A 23,535-nucleotide genomic window follows, 5' to 3' on the forward strand; every position below is an offset into this window, starting at 1 on the left:
TTACGGGCCCATTCTACTGGGGGTATGGCTGCCTCTACTGCCTTGCAGAGGGGTGTTCCTATTCGTAACATCTGTGATGCAGCCACTAGGGCTTCGGTCCATACTTTTGTACGTCACTACTCCCTCGATTCTATCCATGGGCAGGATCTGGCCTTTGTCAAGGCGGTCCTTTACTCTGCAATTTGATTGGGAATTCTAAATTTCTATATTCTAAAATTTCCCTCCTCCATACGTTGGTACTGCTTTGGGAGTCTCATAGATATGTAAAACGTCGGAGGACCCAATCCCCTCGAAGAACAAGTTACTCTCTTACCTGGTAACGTTCTTTCGATGTGATGGTCCGACGACGTATACCATATCGCTCCCTCCCTACCATACCCCGCTACAGAATTTCTTAAGAAAATGCAGCTTATGTTTCCGCAAGGCTTTCTGCGGTCCTACTGGCAGTGGTTTGGTGCCACACGTTCTGGGGAAAAAACTACAACGGAGGCTACGGGCGTCCTGTGTCCTACTTATAACATCCGGTGATGTCGGCTCGACGGAGGCCCTCGAGGACAGCGTATCGACGTCATCGACGCTGGATGCAGTCGCTGCAAATTTTCCGAAGCAGCACAGCTGTGGTGATTACTGTCATAGATATGGAATACGTCGTCGGACCATCCCATCGAAAGAACGTTACCAGGTAAGAGAGTAACTTGTTCTTCTCATATTAAGCCTGAATAAGTTCCTGGGAGCAGTCCTGGATACAAACAAGGAAATAACCTCTCACTGAGGAGGGCTTGCAAATAGTGCTATCAAAACTCCCTTGTTATCAAGCCAGTTCCTCGACAGTTGCACAAAAGGTCATGAGACTTTGGGAATTATGGCATAATGCGTCTTCATTATCCCCTTTACAAGCCTCAGCATGTACTCAATAAGGCAGTGGTTTGCAAGCCAGTGTGCACGGGTATAAGGGGAATAGCAAAAGGTAGTGTTTCAAAAGATACTGAACACGCCTCCATGGTGGAAGAAAATAAACATGTTGAATGGGAAACCTTTTGTCAGGCAGTCAGTTCCAAGTGACGAAGCCACCAAAGCATTGTAAGCTGGTTTGGGTGCACATTGCAAAGCGCTCAAGTCACAGGGTAAATGGACAGCTCAGCAAACCTCACAGCACATACAAATATTCAAACTGCTATCAAAATGGCCTTATGCATGTTTTAAATGCATCTTCCAAACAGGCTTTCTTAACAATACAGACAACACTCCGTTGATATGTTTTATAAACTTGGCAGAACACACTAGAGTGTTCTCCTTTCTCGTTCAACAAATTTGGGATTGGTGTATACATGAACAGATCTTAAGGCACTGCACATGCCAGGAGTGTACAATTGTCCTGCTGAAAGACTAAGCAGGGTGCAGGTCAAACAACATGAATGGAAACTCTGCACAAACCTACTCGCAATTATTTCCACTCACTGGGACATTCATGAGTAGACCTGTTTGCAACAAAGGAGAACTAAAGAAATGCCCAGCCTTTTCTAAAAAGTACCTACAACAGTGCTCCCTAGGCAACGCACTATGATTTAACTGGTCAGGGATATTTGCGTTCTCTCCTCCCTCTCCCACCAACACCTTTAATTCAGTGGGTAATTCACAAGGTACTGCATGAGGGCTTTACCCTAATTTTCACTGTCCCAACATTGGGAAAGGTTGCCGTAGTATCCACACCTCCCATTCATGTTGGTATGCACTGCTATGTCAAGCCGAAGCTGTTTGTCATTTGGTGCACAAAGAAACTCATACATTCCATTGACTGTTCTTCTGCATATGTTGGCTCCTACCAGCTTTACTGCCTTGATTCAGGCTTAGTTTACATCTTGCTTACTGGCCATCTAGCTGCTTTGGCATTATACACTACATCACATCAAAAGGTGCTGTGGTTTAATGTGCCAATTGGCAAGGCTTTTATGGATGCAGTAAAGCTAGTACACCCACTAGTTGCTCTCCACCTTACCTCCGACCACCACCCCAGCTGTCACCTAAAAATAGTCCTTTACAAAGTAATGGACTCTCCTTTTGCGCCAATTCATAAGGCTTCTCTGAAGGCACACACTTACTCTGTGGCTTTCCTTATTGCCATAATCTCTTTCCAAAGGGTAAATAAGCTACATGCTCTATCAGGGATTTAAATATTTATTAAAATCCAGAAGCATAAGGTGGCTTTTGGAACACATCCACCTTTTACTCCGAAACAAATTTCAATATTTCATGTCAACCTGTATGTAGAACTGACCCATCTTCTTCTCAAATCTACTGTGTATGGGGTAGAAGACTTGATGCTTGTAGAGCAGTAGTGTTCTAATTAAGTAAAACCAACACACTGCGTAAAACAAGCCAGCGATTTGTCTCTTTTGCACCACGAAGTGAAGGTGACCCCATCACTAAATCCACCAGTGCTATGTGGCTTGTTCACTGTTTATAACTTTGCTACTCCGCTCACAAACATCTATCCCCCCTCAATCTCAAAGCACACTCCGCGCCTAGTACTGGGGCAGCACTAGCCTTAGTTGCAAACATTCTTGAGAGATTCTCTATTTCAAAGAGTTCAGTCCATACTGAACGCACACTATTCTGTGGATAAGCTAGAAGTGCACATTCGTAGGTGGGGTATGCATTCCTTAAACATCTGTTTTTATTGTTCCTTCAGCTTACCTTCCAACTTCACCGGGTACTGCTAGCTTGTCTATGCAAAACATGTGAATCTAGGCAGTCCAAAGCCTCAGAAGACGAGCATTACTTACCACATAACATTCTTTCGGTGGCTTTTGTCTGCCTAGCTCACTTGTGCTCACCAATGCCCTCTTCCCTAACCCCCTCCACCCCCCCTTATCAAAGTTGAAAAACAGATCTCCAGGTAGACAGTGTACTTCATGCCAGGAAAATAATCTTGACAGCAAAGCATGTAACCATAAGCAGATAATAGCCACGGAAAGACTAGTACTGGTAAAGTATTGCTCGCCATATAATTGGGGGTACACATTTAAAGCTACTAGCCAACTATAAAGTAGTTTGCCACCTCCCTTCTTCACATACACAGTCCAGCATTTTCTATTGCCCACAAGTCTGTCACTTGCCAATAACTAGTGGAAAGTACATGTTTTGAAGCCTCCAAATGTTTTACATACCCATGCACAAACACTATCTGAGGTCATTATTATGTTACGTGAAACACAGGGGAGTTTGAGTTTAAATTTTCAGGAGTTCTCTGGTTGGTAGTAAATAAAGTAATGAGATGTATTCCTTCCATTTTCAACTAATCTCAGTACAGTTGAATTTCATGGCTTCAAACGTGCTTGCGGTTTTGCAAAATTAAATCTAATGTAGGCTTGGTTGTCTTTGATAATTCATCCTTGCATTGTCCGATTACTGGTCTTGTTTTTGCTGTGATGATTTGATCCATGTTCGTTACTTGGTGCCTTTATTTGCTTTCAGTTGGCAAACTGGTGAATCTAATTGGTTGGCTGTTTTAGAATGATCTCTTACAGCAAATGAAGAAAGGTGATATGGGCGAAGATCTCTCCAAGGCTAGAACGTTTCCTCCTTACTCTTACGTCCCGTCCACTTTCCTCCATACTGTATGGGCGTCCTTCCAACCAGAAAAAACCTTCTTCCGCTTTAAATTTAGAGGCGCGTGGGGGTGCGGCCCAGTGAGCATGCACTGCCTGAATCCGCCCTCTGGCGCCACACCTCACTCCCCTTTTCCGTGTCGACGGGAACAGGCCGAATTCACCAGCGCTTCTGGGTTTGGCTTCGATCATGTAATTCCATGCGCAGATACTTCTCTTGTCTTCTTTTTTTGTCTTTTTTTCATTCAGGTACTTGGTCCTCCGCGTCACGCTCCTCCCCGGCGCATGCCAACTTCCACAGGGTTCAGCAGGTGTCCAGCCTGCAATGGGCTATTCCCAGTTTATGAACCCCACGCCCTCTGCCTACGTTGCCTTGGCCCAGACCACGGTTGGCAAGCTTGTTCAGAGTGTGGCTCGCTGTCCTCAAAAGCGCTGAAGAACCGACTAGCCAGGTGGAGGGGAGCTCTTACAGAAGTCGCTTCCAGAGGGCCTCAAGAACTTTGTGAAACATCGAGCCAGGCCCAAGGTAGGGCCGATATTCTCCATCGGATCCTGCAAGGGCGACTCCTTCCCAGAGAGACTCCTGCGCGTGAGGGACCGGTCAGGTCCTTATACCAGCTCTTGCACCGAGGCTGCTGCTGCTACCGGCCTCCGGGCCGAAGGATCCTCCCTGTGACGGTGTTGAGCGACCGGAAAGGTTCTTTTACTGGGTCTTCACCCGAGGGGCTCCACCCTTATACCGGCACCATGGGTGGTGGGCTACGCCCTAATACAGGCAATACGTCTGAGGGGTTGCCTAAACCCAGCTCCTCCGACCCCCGGGTCGAGGGTGTCACACCTACCGGGCCTAGGCCCGAGGAGCAGGGTAGGCTTTGTGATCCACATGCAAGAGTCCTGGAGGAGGCCGGGCCCAGCGGGCCGTGCAACACATCACAGGCATGTGGCGGGCGGCCCGACAAAATGGCTGCCGCGCCAGAAAGAGTCCCTGTCTGACACCATTCCAGGAATTCGGCGAAGAACGAGTGTCAAGGTCGGACTGGCTTCATTTACATGCAGGGCAGCTTTCATTTGCGTCCATATGGACAGGGTATGCAGCGGCCTAAGCAGCCTCCCGCTACCCCGTCAGCACCCCCCCTGCCACCGCTTCAGTCAGCGAGGAGGTTTTCTTCGAGAGGTTCCTCGGCCTCATGAAGTCTCCTCGGATGGGCGTTATCCTCAAAGATGCCATCAGGGAAGTAATTCCCGTCATGCTAGCGGTACCACAGATGCCTCCATCGGGCCCCCAGGCCCCGGTGCAGCCACCTCCCCGGGTCCACAGCCAACTCCGCCACCTCCTCAGCCCCCAGCGCTGGTCCCTGTACCCCAGACTCTGGCGCCAACAACTCCTCCTCCACAGGATCCTCCAGATCCACAGGATACGGAGGAGGATCCAGACACACCATCCTCAGCCAGGTCCTTCCAAGAACGTCTTGCTGGTCTGGTGGAGTACTTGGGCCTCAGGTGATTGAGATCTAGAATCATGACAGACAATGAAATTAATTAAATCCAGAGTAACTGATACTTTGATTTACTGTAGATTGGAACTTTGATATCAAGAACAAAGTAGACCACTCCTGAAGAAGGGGACGAGTATACCCGAAACGCGTAGACCAAGGACAAAGATTGAGCACTTGTAGAGTTATTACCGAATCCAAGATCACACCATATTCAAATCTTGAAATTGTCTGCTCAATTGTGAAAAAACATACACGTTTGGTGAAATATTTGAGGTGAAAACTATTGCAAAATGAATACTTTACGTATCTTGTAAAATAACAGATTGATGAACATTTGATGTAGTAAAAATACTTTATCTATTTTACCAAAAAGTTTTGAGTACAAATGTTTTTTTTATTTTGAAGCAATTAATTTAACCAATTACAAATTGTTTGTTGATACAATACAAATCTGGTGTGCAGGGGATGGGAGAGTTCCATAAGATTGTGAACATCTGTTGTTTTTTGTACCTGGGCCTCCTGCAACCTGAGGTCGAGCAGCCAGCAGAGGGGTTTTGGGTGAAGTCTTCACACGACGCCACTCTACCAAATCGGGGATTCCACTGCAATCCAATGTAGTGTCCCTGGCCAAGAAGAGTTGGCTCAAACCCCACTCAGCCCAGCCAGTCAATCGACGCCATGACGCTAAGTACAGGCAGATGGAGGGGGATACACTCTTGCTTTCAGTCCATCCTCAGCCACACTCCCCGGTGATCGCTGCTGCATCACTCTACTTCAAGCCCAAGTCGTCGTCAGCCTCTTCCTCTGTGGCGCTGCTGGGCTTGGAGGAGAAGATCTTGGAGGAGTATGGCAAGAAACACTATTCCAACGCCTCTTTACATCTACGTCAAGCCGATGCCATGCTGGCAGCCGCCAACCAAAGATTATAGCAGGAAATTGCAGACTTCCTCCCAGCACTCCCCACCCAGAGCCAATCACGCTATAAGGCAGGGTTAGCCGAGGCCAAGCTGGTTGCGCATTACCTCATGGAATCCACAGTGGCCCATGTTGATACCTCAGGCCGTGCCATCTGTGTTGCCACGGACATGAGAAGAACAGCCTGGCTTCAGGCAACAAAATTCAACCCGGATGTCCAGGAACGCATGCTAGATCTACCTTTCAGGGGTGGGAGGGCTTCTTCCACTCCTCTACGGAGGAAGAGCTGGACAAAAAGAAAAACAGCTCACAAACAGCTAAGTCTTTATCCATCCTTACAAAGACCACGCCCAAATCGTACATCCAATCTCAGCAACGCTCAGGAAGGGGTCGTACATATGGAGGATTCTGTGGCTTCCAGGAACACAGATCGAGGGTGCGGACCGCTTGCCATCTCGGAACCGGTGCATGCAACATAAAAGGGGGGTGGGGGAGAGAGTGAGTAAGGGCTTTTTCCAGTCCCCCGCCTCAGCGACAGCATCCGAGGGAAAGAAAGCATGACACGCCCCTTCGGGTCCATGTGTCTCTGATGGGGGGTGGGGGAGCTTGCTTTCCATGCACATTTCTGGTGCCAGAATTTCGTGGACCCCTGGATCCTATTCCTAGAATCCACGGGGTTCCACCTTTCTATCCCCTCCACTCCCACAGGTTGGGACAGCAACTCTTTTGGCGGAGATCTGGTCGCTCGTAGAGAGCCAGGCAGTGTAGGAAGTCCCAGCCTTCCAGCGAGGCTTTGGCTTTTACTCCAGGATTTTCACCATTCAGAACAACAACCAGGCGGGCCTGAGAGTTGTGCTGGACCTTTCCACCCTCAACCTCTCCTTACCCCTGCAAAAATTCAAGATAGTCCCGCCAGCTTTTATAGCGGATACATTGGACAAGGAAGACTGGATGTGCTCCCTTGATTTGAAGGACGCGTGCCTACATGTCCCGATTTGGCAGCCCCATCGTTCTTTCCTACGGTTCAGGATCATGGGCTACCATTTTCAATACAAGGTCCATCCTTTTGGCCTCAACTCGGCCCCCATGGTCTTTACCAGACTCGTGAACTCTATGGCGGCTCTCCTCAGAAGGCAGGGCCTCCTTATCTACCCGTACCTCGACGACTGGCTCTTCAGGGCTACATCTCCGGAAGCAGTTCACCACTCTTCCCATGCCCTTATGAACACACTGCACGATCTGGGCTGTTCGCTCAATCTCAAGAAGTCACAACTGCAGCCTACACAGACTGACATTCTTAGGCCTCATCTCGGACACATGCTCCGAGAAGGTGTTTCCGTCAGAGGACAAGATCTCTGCCATCAAGAGGGCCACCGCCCACTTCCTCAGCAGAGAAGTGACCTTGGCATGGTGGTACCAACATCTCCTGGTTCTTCTGGCAGCGGTCTTAATGGCCGTTCCGCACCTGCGACTGAGGATGAGGAGGATTCGGCTGCACTTGGCGGCCTCATGGAACTAGGAGGGGGGCTCTCAATCCGAGATGAACGTTCCTCCATCTTTCCACCCGGACCGCACTTGGTGGTCCAGAGACTGCAACCTGCGGATGGGCATGCCCTTCTGGCCGCCCACTCAGCAGGCCACCATCACCACGGATTCCTCGCTCAAGGGCTGGGGAGCCACCCTGGACGATTGATCGGCCCACCCCACCGGGACTCGACAGGAGCAGGAATACCACATCAATTGGCTAGAGCTGAACGCCATCAGGCTGGCGCTCGGGGCATTCCTACCACTTTTCAGGGGCAAGGTTGTCCTCATCCAGAAAGACAACTCGACCAGCATGTACTACGTCAACAAGCAGGGAGGCACCGGACCCCCCCCTCCTCTGTGCAGACTGGCGATCAGCATGTGGGAGTGGGCCCTGGAAAATATTTACCTCACGGCAGTCCACCTCCCGGGGGAATCCAAACTGGAAGCGGACAGGCTCAGTGGGCTGGGAGCGGACAATTACGAGCAAAGCTACCAGGGCCCATTACAAAAGCAAATGGACCAAATTCTGCCACTGGGCAGACTCCAAGGGAATCAACCCCCCGCCCCCTCCCCTCTGGCATGCACCTTGGACGACATGCTCTCCTTTTCGGCGCACATCACTTATTCAGGTGTGCAGGTGGACACCTGCTGCACATACCTCGCAACCATTGGGGCTTACAGGAACTCAGAAGAGGGCATTTTCTCCTCCTCCAACCCTGTCGTCAAACATCTGACGGGTCTCGCAAGGCTCAACCCGCCTGTCCAGAGACAACACCCTGTGTGGGACCTTAACAAAGTCTTGGGCCCTCTGGCGCACAAACCGTTTGAGCCAATGGCATTAGTGGACATCAGGCTGGTCACCATCAAGACGGCCTTACTAGTCTGCCTTTCCTTGGCTCGTAGAGTCGGCACACACAGTAATTCTGCCCAAGGTTCTGTCTGCTTTCCACTTGAACGAGGAAATAGTCCTTGCTACGTTTTTCCCCAATCCCAAGGAGGAAGCAGAGAGAGTGCTGCACTGCCTGGATGTCAGTGTGCCCTGAAATTCTACTTGGACAGGACCAATGGCTTCCGCAAATCGAACGCCCTGTTTGTCACTTTCTTAGGCTCAAGACCTGGCTATCAGGCCTCAAAGGCTTCCATATCCCGCTGGACGGTCTCTGCCATCAAAGAAGCGTATGAGGGCCAGCACAAGCCGCTCCTAGCCAACATGTATGCCCACGCAGTCAGGACCAAGGCAACAGCCATCGCATTCCAGCGCCATGTCCCTTTGCAAGTCATATGCAGGACGGCCTCTCACTCAGCTTTCTGCAAGCATTACTGTTTGGAAGCCTGCTCTAGATCTGATGCGGCTTTCGGACAGGCGGTTCTCAGGGTCCTATTTGCTTAAGGAGGGTCTTCTATCCATCGCCTCAGTTGTAATCGCCCATACAGTATGGAGGAAAGGGGACGGTACGTAAGAGTAATTAGAAGTTAATCACCATAGTGACTAAAGTTCTTTTAGTCCATAGTCCTCTTTCCTCCATACATCCCACCAACCTCCCCCCTAATAATACTGGTGTCATTAGGCAATGTTAAATCTATTGTTGATGCGTCAATGGGGACTGAGGTGTGGCGCTTGAGGGTGGAGTCAGGGCAGTGCATGCTCCCTGGGCCGCACTCCCGCGCGCCTCTAAATTTAAAGGGGAAGGTTTTTCCTGGTGAAAAAGGTCCCACCGTCTCCCGTCCCTTGGAAGGGACGCCCATACAGTATGGAGGAAAGGGTACTATGGACTAAGAGTACGTTAGTCACTACTGTGAATAGCTTGTAATATTTCTTGGAAAAAATAATCCACTCATATACTTGCCTTATGCCGATCTTGTATTAATTGACTATACCCTGATCGGATTACAATGTTCAATTAATACTTCACAATCCTATGTGCTTAGTAGTAATCTAAGGATTCAATCACCTTAAATCAAATGTATTGATTTTATGAAAAGTAAATATCTCAGTCTCATGGTTTTGGTTGGCATTTGAATGGCGTTACTCCAAATGATGAAACAACTAATCAATCTTGGTTTTGTAATGAACGGCAATAAAACACCAAATTCTGTATACAAGCCTCTGTGTTCAAAATTGAAGGTTCTAACTTCGCAAGCAAAGAAGATTTATTTGAAAATTTGATAATTTTTGTATAAAAGTTACAAAGCCCATGCCATTCCAATGCTGACTTAGTGCTGAATGTCTCGACCCTACTTTTAACTTTCCCTGTTAAAAATTGGAAGGGTCTTTTTGGAGATCCATTTTAAACCTTCATGCTGGAAGCCCAAATTCAGCTATTCGTTATGCACTGTTCAGCTTCTCTTCAATGTTCTGTAAATTGGAATACATAATCCTTATTAGTGAGCTTATAAATCCTCAAAAAAATCCTTCAGATCTTTGATTTATTCTGAATTTGTGCTCTGGTTTCTGTTTTCTCAAAACTTGCTTTCTGATATTATTCCTATGGATACACTAACTTGAGTACCCGCTTCGCCCGGGATGTCCGTTCTCAGATTTTTTTTTCCACATTGCACCGCAAAAGATGAACAAATATTGTAAGAAAAGACGCACTCGTACCCTATAAAAAAAAAAATAAGAAAACAAAAAAACGCAAGACCAGTTCTGCACAGACAGCGCGGCAATGATCACTTTATACAAATGACCTTTACATGGCAGCGGACCACCACAAACGTAATGCCAAAAAACAAAAGAAATGATCTATGGAACGGCAGCAAGAAATAGTTGGGTTAATACAGCAATGAAATAGTGAATATTCCATACAAAATTCATGACGCCAGATCTCGCCGTTCATGAGGCGTTACGCCCCCAAGATCAGCGCCGCTTGCAAACCCACAAACATGACTTTGTTTTATATACTTGTAGATTGGATTTTGTGTAAGCGCCTGTTTGCCTGCGGGCTTAAGGAAAGACAAATGTTGAAGGAAAAAAGAAGTTATGCCAATTTGATTGTATTTTAAAACTTCAGAGTTTTACACCAATCTTTTTGGCCATATTGGACTGACTGTGAAAAAACAAAATTGTCTTATGTTTAAGACATTTCCATGTGCTATCTGGAGGCAACAATTTGTAATATTCCGTTTTTAATCTCTTTGAAACGTATGAATTGACAAGTTTGTACCAAAATTGACCCCTTCTACCGTTTGCTTGTTTTACATTCTTTAAGACTTTTGCATACTATTAATGATCCTAATGTGTTGACAAACCTTTCTGGGTTAGAATGTTAGAGGGAACCACATTTCATTTATTATAGCTGTAGTTAGATGTTTGCAAAATATTAAATGAAAATGTGTAATACCTTTTCTCTTGTGAATATTTCTTACCTATTTTATAAATGATTTGTTGCATTATATGTGGTAGGCTTGATTTAAACCATGCCACATTAAATAAAGAAAACGAATATGTTTTTGTACCTAGAAAACTGAGCAGGTTAATAAATGATAAGCTTCCTGCAGCTTCCATAGTTGTATCCATGTAATTTAGTATTGATGTTGGATGTGGGTTTTCTGCCTTGTTGTGCATTAGGGCTCATCGAACCCTCTTTCTTCTTGCAGCACCACAGCTTTCGAGTAACTTGCAGCCACCTGTTGTATCTCCTTCCATGAACAAAGCGCTTCCAGCGGTTCCTGCTGTCCCTCCTGCAGCTGTACGCGTTTCCTGCTCTGGCTGCAAGAAGGTTCTTCAGAAGGGGCAGACAGCCTACCAGAGGAAAGGATCCACCCAACTCTTCTGCTCCACATTGTGCCTCACGGGATACACCATTCCACCTGCTAGGCCGCTGACCTTGACCAAGAAAACCTGCGCTAGCTGCTCAAAGTACACACATTAATTTGTGTTTAAATTTCTTTATTGCCAAAGATTCTTTGAATTGCCTTGTTGGAAATCTGTTTAATATGGAGTGTTAATTTCAGACTTATTCCTTCCTTTGTAATTCACCTATTTTCTACCTCATTTACTTTATTTATTTAAATGCACCCGACCCAGGAGTACATTGGCACATGGCTATCGTGGGATGTTTGCATGTAATGCCATATTGTGTACAGATCACCCTGGTTAGCCATTTTATTACGCTGGGGATAAAACTTGCATCTTAATACTCTTACGTCCCGTCCCCTTTCCTCCATACTGTATGGGCGTCCCTTCCAAGGGACAGGAGACAGAACCTTCTTCCCCTTTAAATTTAGAGGCACGTAGGGGTGCGGCCAGGGAGCATGGGCTGCCCTGACTCTGCCCTCCGGCGCCACACCCCAGTCCCCTTTTCTGCGTTGACGGGAACATGCCGAATTCACCAGCGCTCCTGGGTTTGCCTTCGGCCATCTAATTCCATGCGGGAATACTTCTTCTCTTTGTCTTCTTTTTCTCTCATCTATCATTCGGTACTCGGTCCTCAGGCGTCATGCTCCACCCCGGCGAATGTCGACATCCAAAGGGCTCAGCAGGTGTCCATCCTGCAACGGGCTCTTTCCAACTTCAGATCCCCATGCCCTCTGTCTAAGTTGCCTTGGCTCGGACCACGGTTGGCAATCATGTTCGGTGTGTGACTCGCAGTCCTCGAAGGCGCTGAAGAGCCGACTCGGCATGTGGAGGCAGCTCTTCCAGAAGTCACTTCCAGAGGATCTCAAGAACTTCCTGAAGCATCGAACCAGGACCAAGGTAGGGCCGATATTTTCCAGCGCACCCCGCAAGGGAGACTCCTTCCCAGGGACTCTCCTGCGTGGGAGGATCCAGCCAGGTGGTCCTACCGACACATGCCCGAGGCTGCTACAGCTACCGGCCTTCGGGTCGAGGGGTCCTCGATCCTTCCGGATGCAGTATCGAGGGACCGGAAGGTTCTTGTACCGGGTCTACACCCGAGGGACTACTTCCTTTTACTGGCACAATGGCCGGATGGCTACACCCTAACACCGGCAATACGTATGAGGGGCTAAGCCCTAATAACGGCAATACGTCCGAGGGGGCGCCTAAACACAGCTCTAGGAACCCCTGGGTCAAGGTGTCTCACCTACCGGGCCAAGGCCTGAGGAGCAGGGTAGGCCTCGTGATCCACACGCAAGAGTCTTGGATGAGGCCGGACCCAGCGGGCTGAGCAACACGTTGCAGACACGTGGCAGGCAGCTTGACAAAATGGCCGCCACGCCAGACTGGGGCACCCGCCCGTCGCCATTCCATGAATTCGGCGAAGAATGAGTGTAAAGGTGGGACTGGCTTCAACCAGGTACGTGGCCTACCGTCTACCCTTCATTTGCACAGGGCAACTTTCCTTTGCATCCATATGGACAGGGACATGCAGCGGCCCCAGCAGCCACCCTGCTAACCCATCGGTACCCCCCTGCCACCTCTTTGGCCAGTGAGGAGGTGCTCTTCGAGAAGTTTCTTGGCCTCATGAGGTCTCCTCTAATGAGGGTTATCATCAAAGACGCAGTCAGGGAAGTCCTCCCTGCCATGCTAGCGGCACCTCAGACTCCTCCATCGGGCCCCCATGCCCCATTGCAGAAGGTTCCGGACACGCCATCCTCAGACAGGGTCTTCCATGAACATCTTGCTGGCCTGGCAGAGTACCTGGGCCTCCCCCAACCCAAGGTCGAACAGCCGGCAGAAGGGGTTCTGGCTGAAGTCCTCACGAGACGCCCCTCTGCCAACACAGGGATTTCACTGCAAACCGATGTAGTCTCCCTGGCCAAGAAGGGTTGGCTTCAAGCCCCACTCAGGCCAGCCGGTCAACCGACACCTGGACGCCAAGTACAGGCAGATGGTGGGGGATACACTCTTGCTCTCGACCCATCCTCAGCCACACTCCTCGGTGATCACTGCAGCATCACTTTACTCCAAGCCTCAGTCGTCCTCAGCCGCCGCCTCTGCGGTGCTGCTAGGCAAGGAGGAGAAGATCTTGGAGCCGTACAGCAAGAAGATCAACTCCAACGCCTCCTTGCACCTGCGTCAGGCTAACGCTGATGCCATGTTGGCTGCTGCCAACCAATGGTTATGGTGGGAAATTGCGGTCTTCCTCCCGGAACTCCCCACCCAATGCCAACTCTCCTCAGAAGGCAGGGCCTCCACATCTACCCATACCCCGATGACTGTCTCATCAGGGCTACATCTCCGGAAGCGGTTTGCCCTCTCCGCATGCCCTTATGAATACACTGCACGACCTGGGCTTCTCGGTCAACCTCAAGAATTCACAGCTGCACCCTACGCAGACTCTGGCATTCCTGGGACTCATTTGGGACATGTGCTCCGAGAGGGTTTTCCTGTCGGAAGATAAAATCTCGACCATCAAGAGGGCCTACGCCCACTTCCTCAGCTGACAGGGGACCTCGGCATGGTGGTACCAACATCTCCTGGGTCTACTGGCGGTGGTCCTGTTAACAGTGCTGCACTCGAGACTGAGGATGAGAAGGATTCAGCTGCACTTCGCGGCCTCATTGAATCAGGAGCGGGGCTCGCAATCCGAGATGAACCTTCCTCCATCTCTCCACCCGGACTTACCTTGGTGGTCCATTGACTGCAACCTATGGAAGGACAGCCCTTTTGGCCGCCCTCTCTGCAGGCCACCATCACCACAGACTCCTCTCTCGAGGGCTGGGGAGCCACCCTGGACGATCTGACGGTCCACGGCACCTGGAGTCGACAGAATCCGGAATACCACCTCAATTGGTTGGAGCTGAATGCCATCATACAGACAACTCGACCAGCATGTTACTACGTCAACCAACAGGGAGGCACCAGATCCCCTCCTCTGTGCGGGCTGACGATCAGCATGTGGGAATGGGCCCTGGAAAACGACATTTACCTCTTGGCAGTCCAGCTCCCGAAGGAATCCAACCTGGAGGCCGACAAGCTCAGCAGGCTGGGAGCAGACAATTACAAGTGGCAGCTAAACTATCTCGTTATTCAGATCTTCAACAGGTGGGGTCATCCCCAAGTGGAGATCTCTGCCACCTGGCACAATGAGAAGTACCCCCAGTTTGCATCCTAGCAGGGTCAGGGCCCGGCTCTCTGGGCGACGCATTTCACCTCCAGTGGACTGGCATGAAAGCCTATGCCTTTCCGCCTACTCCGCTGCTCCACAGGGTAATTTGCAAGATCAAGGAGTCTCACCGACTTCTCATCATTCCAATAGCTCCATAGTGGCCGGACAGTCCATGGTTTTCGGAACTAATCAGCCTCTCGGAGGTGCCCCCGATACACCTTCCGACGGGCCCAGCACATCATCTGGCACAGCAGTGGGGCAGAATCATCCACCCCGCACCAGAGAAACTAGGCCTCACAGCGTGGTACCTGAGCAGGTAACGCTTCAGCACCTTAGCCTTTCACAGGCCAATCTGGAGATCATACAGGGCGCCAGGAGCAAGGCCACCAGGGCTCAGCAAATGGACCAGATTTTGGCACTGGGCAGACTCCAGGGGAATCAACCCCTTGGCCTGCAATTTGGACAACGTGCTCTTTTTTTCGGCGCACCTCGCTCATTCGGGCTTACAGGTGGACACCTGCTGCATATACCTTGCAGCCATTGGGGTTTACAGGAACTCGGAGGAAGGCATCTTTTCCTCCTCCAACTCTATAGTCCAACATCTGACTGGTCTTGTGAGGCTCTACCCACCCGTCACAAGACAGCACCCTGTTTGAGACCTTAACGTAGTCTTGCGCGCCCTGGCACACAAACCATCTGAGCCAATGGCGTCCATGGATATTAGGCTGGTCACCATCAAGACGGCCTTACTAGTCGGTTTTACCTCGGCTCACAGAGGCAGCGAGATCCAGGCATTGGTCGCCTCTGAACCATATACCACCTTTCACAAGGGCAAGGTAGTCATGCAGACTCAGCCGGCATTTCGGCCATAGGTTCCATCTGCATTTCACTTGAACAAAAAGTCCTTCCTACGTTCTTTTCCGATCCGAAGGATGAGGCACAGAGAGTGCTGCACTGCCTGAATGTCAGGCATGCCCTAAAATTCTTCTTGGACAGGACCAAGGGCCTCCGCAAGTTAGATGCTCTGTCACTTTCGGAGGCTCGAGGCCAGGCTATCGGGCCTCTAAGGCCTCCATATCCCGCTGGATGGTCTCGGCCATCAAGGAAGCGTACGAGTGCCAGCACAAGCCGCTCCCTTCCAACATGCATGCCCACGCAGTCAGGGCCAAGACAACGGCCATCGCATTCCAGCGCCATGTCCCTTGGCAAGTCATAAGCAGGGCAGCCTCTTGGGCCTCTCCTTGGCTTTCTGCAAGCATTACTGTTTGGATGCCGGCTCTAGATCTGCTGCTGCTTTCGGACAGGGGGTTCTCGGGGAATCCATTTGCTTAAGGAGGGTCTCCTCTCCACCCTGGGTCTACAATCTGTTGTAATCGCCCATACAGTATGGAGGAAAGGGGACGGGACGCAAGAGTAATTATAAATTAATCACTGTAGTGACTATTTGTACTCTTAGTCCATAGTCCCCTTTCCTCCATACGTCCCACCAACCTCCCCCCTAATACTGGTGTCATAAGACAATGTTAAATCTATTGTCAATGGGGACTGAGGTGTGGCGACGGAGGGCGGTGTCAGGGCAGTGCATGCTCCCTGGGCCGCGCCCCCATGTGCCTCTAAATTTAAAGGGGGAAGAAGGTTTTTTTCTGGTGAAAAGTTCCATCTCCCGTCCCTTGGAAGGGACGCCCATACAGTATGGAGGAAAGGGGATTATGGACTAAGAGTACATAAATCACTACAGTGAGTAACTTATAATTATTGGACCACTCCAAAGCAGCTTACCTTAAAGATGGACTAAAATTCTCACTATAAAACAAAATCTACTTTTTACCTTTTTACTTTGGAACTGTTTTTGTCCAGAGCTTTCCACTTTTTAATCCCAGGCTTTCAAACACGACACGCATTGTTCTGAAGCTGCAGCAGTTGCAGTGGTGCTTTAGCGTTACATAATGAGTGCCTTACTGGATTACTTGCTTGCGCAATTGGCTGTATAATGCAAGTTTCGTTTTAGAAAAATCTGTCCTTTTGGGCTTATTTAAATGTGCCTGTTTATGCTGTGAACATTTATTTTTCTTTAGGGAAATCTTAAATCCTAAGGATGTCATCACAGCGCAGTTCGACAACACCAGCTCCAGCAAGGATTTCTGCAGCCAGTCTTGCCTCTCTTCGTATGAGTTGAAAAGAAAACCTGTAGTCACAATTCACACTAATAGCATTTCAACCAAGTGCAGCATGTGTCAGAAGAATGCAGTTGTAAGTTGGTGTTCCGTTCTTAATGCAGTTACATTCCACTAGTCTTGCACTTCATTGAGCCTTATATGTCATGCGCTCCACATGGCTAGTGCGTCACCGAAAGCAACCAATAGCTGTGCAACAGCACACCGGCCCTCCATCCCTATGCAGGATAGTTTTTCATCCTGTATTAGGAATGTGCCTTTTAACTGTGGGGAGCGAGGTTAGTGAGGATAAATGTTGGGCATACGAACAATGGCGGATTTAGAAGGTACTCAATCAAGCCCCCTACTCTGGGGGAAGAAGAACATGATCGTTTTTCTTTTTCTTTCAGATTCGGCACGAAGTTAACTACCAGAACGTAGTACATAAACTGTGCAGTGACATCTGTTTCTCAAAGTTTCGATCAGCAAACAACTTGACTATGAACTGTTGTGAAAACTGTGGTGGTTATTGTTACAGCGGGTCTGGGCAATGCCATATGCTTCAGATAGAAGGGCAATCGAAAAAGTTCTGCAGTTCCACCTGTGTCACAGCATACAAGCAGGTACTGAGTATTTGCAGCGCTCGCGACCGTGCCATGAATAAGGCTAAAGCAAGTGGTTATTTTTGGAACAGTCTATTTAATGAAGAATTGTTCTGCATGTGGGTATCTTATAAAATGTATACATTGCAAGTCATTCTTGCTAAGACTAGCACATACCCTTTAGTGTGCTTCAATAGCTGCCTCTTTGGGGTTTAGTGTGTTTACCAGAGGTACCCCGAACTGCTGGTAGAGTGAGCCATATTTTCTAATGTGTTGCACAATAACACAAATTGTTGTCCTAAATAATGTTATCATAGGTATTCAACAGGAGGAGCCTTTGGATTAGTTGTGTGGCGAATCTTTCCATCTATTTCTCCTTTTGCGTTTTACTTGGCGACAAACATTTTTGACTGCCATTTAAAATTACAACGTAGTCCCCAAGTCTGGTGATCGTGCCATGTTGTACTGTATTTTTTTGTAAGCATTCTCAAATGGTTTTTAGTGGCCGGTTGTTTGTCCATATTGTTGCTCATCATGCAGGCTGGGTCTTTTCTAGGTAATATTCTTGCACGAAAAAGAACATATATTTTTTAATTTGTTTATCATTTCTGATCTATTAATTTAACGTAACTTCATATTACATGCCTAGGTTTTGCCAACCAGTTTTCTCCCCGGAGGCTTCAATTTATATTAATTTATTTGCCTGCCTTATTCTGATCATTTTCATCCCTGGTAGTGCCCACTTTTCACATCTTAACGGAAAAAGAAACTATCTGCTTCCTTCAGATCCTTTTCAGAAGTACATTTTCTGAGTTGGTATGTTGGCTTGAGCTCTATATATGGAGCACTGATCACGAATTTGAAGACTGTGTTTAGCATGCTTTCTAGCCCTGCCCTTGCAGGTCAATGCTAAAATATAGCTTTCCCTGCAAAATGGTACACATTGAATGTTTATCTTTTTCCTCAGAAATCTGCAAAGATTACGCCTTGTGCCTTGTGCAAGTCTTTGAGATCCTCTGCTGAGATGATTGAACATACCAACAGCGTTGGGAAAACCGAGCTCTTCTGTTCTGTGAACTGTCTATCAGCCTACAGAGTTCAAATGGTTACCTCTTCAGGTAGTTGTATGCTTTGGATATTTTTAAAAATTGAAATAAACTTGCATTTTCATTTGATCTTTTCGGTATTCCTTCTGCATTCCTTTATTTTTTTTAAGAAGAAACATTTACTGCCTACAGTATATTGGCTGTGCTTGTATTCATGGTTTCTAATCGGTTTCCTGCTGCTAAAAGAGGACTTAAGTGAAAACAGCAAAAAACAAAGTTTGAACCATGTTAATTTCATCAAACTCCCTCAACTGTTCTACACTTTCCCCCAAGACAGTATTTCAATCATCCTTCCTTTTTTTTTTTATCCGCCCAAAACAGCAAGCATGGTAATAAAGTCCTTAATACAAACATGTAATCTGTATTTCAAACCGCTTTTATATTTGTTTTTTACACTTTTGCCCATACACATCCTCATCTCCCCAGCACCAAATTGTCTATTATGCCCTTTTCTATTGTAAAGCTGCAGACATAGTTTGGAATGCTCAGTGGTAAGTGTGCCTCATTTCAGGTGCCCCGTTTCCCCCACTCGCCCACCATGTATGTTGCCTTTTAGGAAAGACTTTCTTTTTGCAACTACAGTTTTCTATGGAACCTTGTTTTTTGTGTGCTGTTTTTATTCTTTCCTAACATTTTGAATGGAAGTGAAGCCTTCAGCTAGGCGTCCCTTCCCTTTTATGGCGAAACTGATCAGTCCTTCAGGCTGTCAGTGCTGGGAAACTATTTCCCTTTTTAATTATTGTACTTGATACCATTTCACACAGCACCTAACCGTGCAATGGGAATACTTTTGTATCACCCTAACTTTTTGCTCATATGATTTTTGGTTAATTTTGTATGTGCCTAAAGACAAGCTGGTGGCAGCATTTATATTTTGAATTGGTTTTGTTTTTAGTGTACCCCTTCGCTTTTACCGTCTATGGCTACTAAACGTGGTTAGTGCCCTAAAATGGCTGTGCTGCAAGATTTTCACTTGTTCTTTAGCCATATTTTAGTTTGCCCTTTTTCCTGCCTCGCCAGGTCAAGAAATCCCTTATAGGGTCATGCACTTGCCCAGGAGAGCTATAGCTTTTGCAGGCTAGTGAGCTTGTGTGTGTGGCCCAGAAAGGGGGCAGGGAACTACATATATTAAAGATATGGGACATTTTCTACGATTATTGAAAGATATCAAATTTGAAGGTCACCATAAAATGCTCTTTACATTGGATATTGTAGTGGCAGGTGTAGCTTGCAGTTGTCAGCCGTGATCATTGGAGAAAGCAAGGTGAATGGCGGAGCTTGGTGGTGTTGGCGGAAGTGAGGGAAAGCTAAAAAGGAAACCTCCCTAAGTGCTAGCGTAGCGGCAGGTATAGGTGGCAGTTGTCAGCAGTTGTTAGCGGTGCTAGGGTCTGGGGGGCACTCTCCCGTTTTGCTTTTGGGGGGTGCTCAGCACCATCACCAGTAGAGGCGGTGACACAGTGGAAGGCATCTACGACCTGAAGAGCCTAAGGGTGGGTCAGCTTGATTGATTTCCGGCTGTCTGGAAACTTAAGAGCCGAAAAGCGAAAGGGAAACCAGACCCGCTCCTGCAAGACACAGTGCTACAAAGCGTGTGGCTACTTAATGTCAGCTGGTCCTGGAGAATGATGCATGGAAATCTGAGTACATGGACCAGACAAACACTTTCGCTTGAGCAGTGGGTCCGTGAGGGAGTGCCATAAGCAACATCATTTTCTTGGCGGTTTGGCATTTAACCGCTAACTGAAAATTACTTACTTACAATATTGGACACATTGAGGCTCACAAGCCAGCAGCAAATTTACTGAAGGCACTGCTAGTATGATGAAAGCGTTCAACAAAACACTTTAAATAAATGCAGTAAGTGAATGACTGAGAAAAAGCACAACAGCTACTTCAGAGCAGCTTTGTCTTAAGTTCATTGAGGCGCACTAGTTCCCTTTGAGTGAAAGTTTGTTCCTGATGTCAGGGATTTTGCTTGTACATTATTCTCATTGTATTCTAAGAATACAATGAAAAACAGGATTGTCTTCTTTCGGACAGTTGGAACATACAGCTGCGACTGTGGGGGTTGACCCTTTGCACAACTACATTGTTTGATGAAATGCTTTGGCAATCCTTCCATTGACTGTGGGGGACTTTCCCTTGGAGCTAGAATTTTTCTTGTACAGTGTAGTAAATACTATATTTAATTTGTTAGATTTATTTACATTTACATTCTGAGCCATTATGGTGCTTTCAGTGGGACGGTTTGTCGTATCATCGAGTAGTTAATTCACAGCTGTGAGAGGGGCTGTGTTCTACCTCTGCTTACAAACTACGTCCCAGTGTCTCTTTAATAAATGTGCCTTCTGTTCTGTGATTGCTTAATATGGCAGGCAAAGTTGTGAACAAAGTGTGACACTACAATTTAGGGAAAAGAAAGCCTTATGGGAAAGTGGCGGCCCGTAGCAGCACAATACAACAGGACCACATTGAAAAAGTAATTAATCCTAAATCGCTGGCGCAGGGCGGTACAGTCTCCATTGACCAGTCTTAAGCCTTCTCAGTAGGAAAATGTACATACTTTTACCTGCCCCAAAAAGAGGGAATTAAGACTTCCAATCTTGCAAAGGAGAATTACCTACTGATGACAAAAAATATCAGTGGCGCCAATTCTGACTTCAGGGAGATTGTCAACAATTCATAGCTAGATCTTTGCTATACAGTGCAAGATTTGGTCGCGGCTAGTATAGCAAATGTATACCTGGGCGGAAGAGTGGAGAAAACATGTCCTGGGTTTGAGGAAATCCAGAGATTGGTGCACCAAGACCCCTCACTCACTAATGGGCTGGATCAACGACTATCAGCCTCCCCTGATCTGTATCCGAACCTCGGTGCAGGGGATGTATCCGGGAAAGACTCGCAGCAAAATAGGTCTACTAGTTGTAGTACTATAGGGATGACAGATACATCGAAGACTACTGGAGTCATTCATTTTGCTGTTAAAATCTTACTCCAACTATGTGGTGTAATACTTGAAGAGTTCCAAAAGCAATGGGTGAGGGTTATTACCTCGCTGAATCGTAGACTGCAAGAAGCAGGCCTTTGGGTTCAGGCATTGTGGTGTTGGCGCCTACGGAGACAGGTGCCCCTTTAAATATGCATAATAGTCAACTTTCTGATAATGCCTCACTGGATTGCCATGTGGTTGAAATAAGAAACCTGGACCTTAATTTTTACTATCTGGAAGGAGCAGCATCCAGCTAAACGAGCAAAGAAAAGGGGTGCCATGGTCCCACGCAAAAGCCCTGCACCCCTAGTCCCTCCTTCTCCCATCTCCCTCTTCTGTGGTATCAGAGCCGTTGAATTCAACAGCTATTGAAGCCCAGGTATCTAAACCTAAGAATGCTCAAATGAAAGCTGCAATGCTTCGAAAGCAATTTCGCAAGTCTGCTGGGACTGTAACCAGTTGGCTGGTAGCAGATGACAGTGGCGATCTCGAAGCCAGAAGCGAAAAAGCAAGGCATACAACCAATGGCTGGTGCAGGCGGCCCCTAACCAGGCAGTCTGTGTTGCTGAAAACCAACATCAAATCAAGGCTTGTCTAAGAATGGGGTCCTGGAAATGGATCCGCTTATTTTTACGATTGGTTGTGGGTCCTTGTCATTCAGAGAAATGGACTAATATATCTGATGTCCTGCACTGTGTAAGTAGGTGCTGGCTCAGAGTTTTGTCGTTGAGTGATTTTTAGCTTTGTGAAACCCGTCAAAACAAATGGGGATCATTTTGCAAGAGTACATTGTTCTGCTCCTGAAATGCCTCTGCTGATTCGTGCCCATCAAGCTGCTATTCCTTATGCCCTATGAGATAGAAAATGTCCGCCAGTTAAGTTTGGCTGAACCTGCCGTTTCTAAGCAGAGGGAAAATGTTAAAGGCTTGATATCAGACACAGCAGGGGTGTTAAAACTGGCTGATTCGCCCCCACCTTCCCCCGAGAATGCATTGGGGTGGGAATGGTTCAAAAGGTTCCTTGTGAAACAATTAGCGGAAATGTAAGGGAACCTCTAAGTTTGCCAGCTGGAACACTAGTGGCCATAAACATTTATTGGCAGATAAGGGGTCCCTTCAGTTTATAACTGAGTCAGATTGTATGTTTCTACAAGAGACATGGCTTACTACTCCGATACAGATGGATGGGTATCTCCTATACCAAGAGATGGCTGAAAAGGGCATTAAAGGCCGTCCACATGGTGGTTTAATCACGGTTATAAAACAAAATTGGTGCACACATAGCTTGAGACTTTGTTCTACAAACGGAAATGTTTTTGCTATTGAGGTCTGCGTTGAGGGTGAAGGTGGGGCCATGGCTTTGCTGTTGATAAACGTTTGCCCCACCTGATGGAATTGGGAATGTATTGATACCATCTGCATAGCCTAGACTTTGCACCTGGACATGAATTCATCCTGTTGGTGGGTGATTTGAATGCTGGTTGCAGGGATCCTGATTAATGTGCCAATTATAGGAATGTAAAAGCTGAGAGTGTCATGGCCAAAACGTTTGGGAACATGAAGGGTGGGAAATGGGTAAACTTCCTTAAGGAATGGGATCTGATCATGTTTAATGGGAGAACAGGTGATTGCCCAGGTCAGAACAGCTGGCGCCTGAGAAAAAAGGCAACTACTTGGACTACTTTTTTGTGAGTAACAGCTGCACAGAGTTTGTGGAGTCTCTCGAGGTGTGACACTGTGATCACTCAATAGTGGTATTAACTGTAACTATGCTGAGAGCTCATACTAGGGACATAGGTGGGGAGGGAGTTGTAGTGAACCACGCAGGGAATGGCCTGCATTGGACACAGAGGAATATTGCCCTGGCGACCAGTAAGGTTAGACTGCTTTCTATGCGTGAACTTGTTGTACTCTTACGTCCCGCCCCCTTTCCTCCATACTGCATGGGCGTACCTTCCAAGGGACGGGAGACAGAACCTTTTTCACTAGAAAATATCTTCTGCCCCTTTAAATTTAGAGGCGCGTGGGGGTGGGGCCCAGGGACCATGCGCTGCCCTGACTCCGCCCAACGGGACGAATTCACCAGCGCTCCTGGGTTTGGCTTCGGCCATGTAATTCCATGCGCAG

General features: G+C 47.6%; 1 protein-coding gene across 15 annotated transcripts in view; it reads left to right on the forward strand.

Annotated features, from left to right (window-relative positions):
- The window catches only part of ZMYM4 (zinc finger MYM-type containing 4), a 1,943,772-nt gene that overhangs the window by 594,737 nt on the left and 1,325,500 nt on the right, over nt 1-23,535 (forward strand). For 11 of the 15 annotated variants that reach the window (XM_069622579.1, XM_069622582.1, XM_069622583.1 and 8 more), the window contains 4 exons: nt 11,144-11,405; nt 16,635-16,809; nt 17,123-17,335; nt 18,282-18,435. In XM_069622579.1, coding sequence (XP_069478680.1) covers nt 11,144-11,405; nt 16,635-16,809; nt 17,123-17,335; nt 18,282-18,435 — 804 coding nt within the window. The remainder of the gene's footprint in view (nt 1-11,143; nt 11,406-16,634; nt 16,810-17,122; nt 17,336-18,281; nt 18,436-23,535) is intronic. The other 4 variants (XM_069622581.1, XM_069622593.1, XM_069622588.1 and 1 more) reach the window with 1 other exon arrangement.

Source organism: Ambystoma mexicanum, chromosome 11 (assembly GCF_040938575.1).
Source record: "Ambystoma mexicanum isolate Mex_15411 chromosome 11, UKY_AmexF1_1, whole genome shotgun sequence".
NCBI lineage: Eukaryota > Metazoa > Chordata > Amphibia > Caudata > Ambystomatidae > Ambystoma > Ambystoma mexicanum.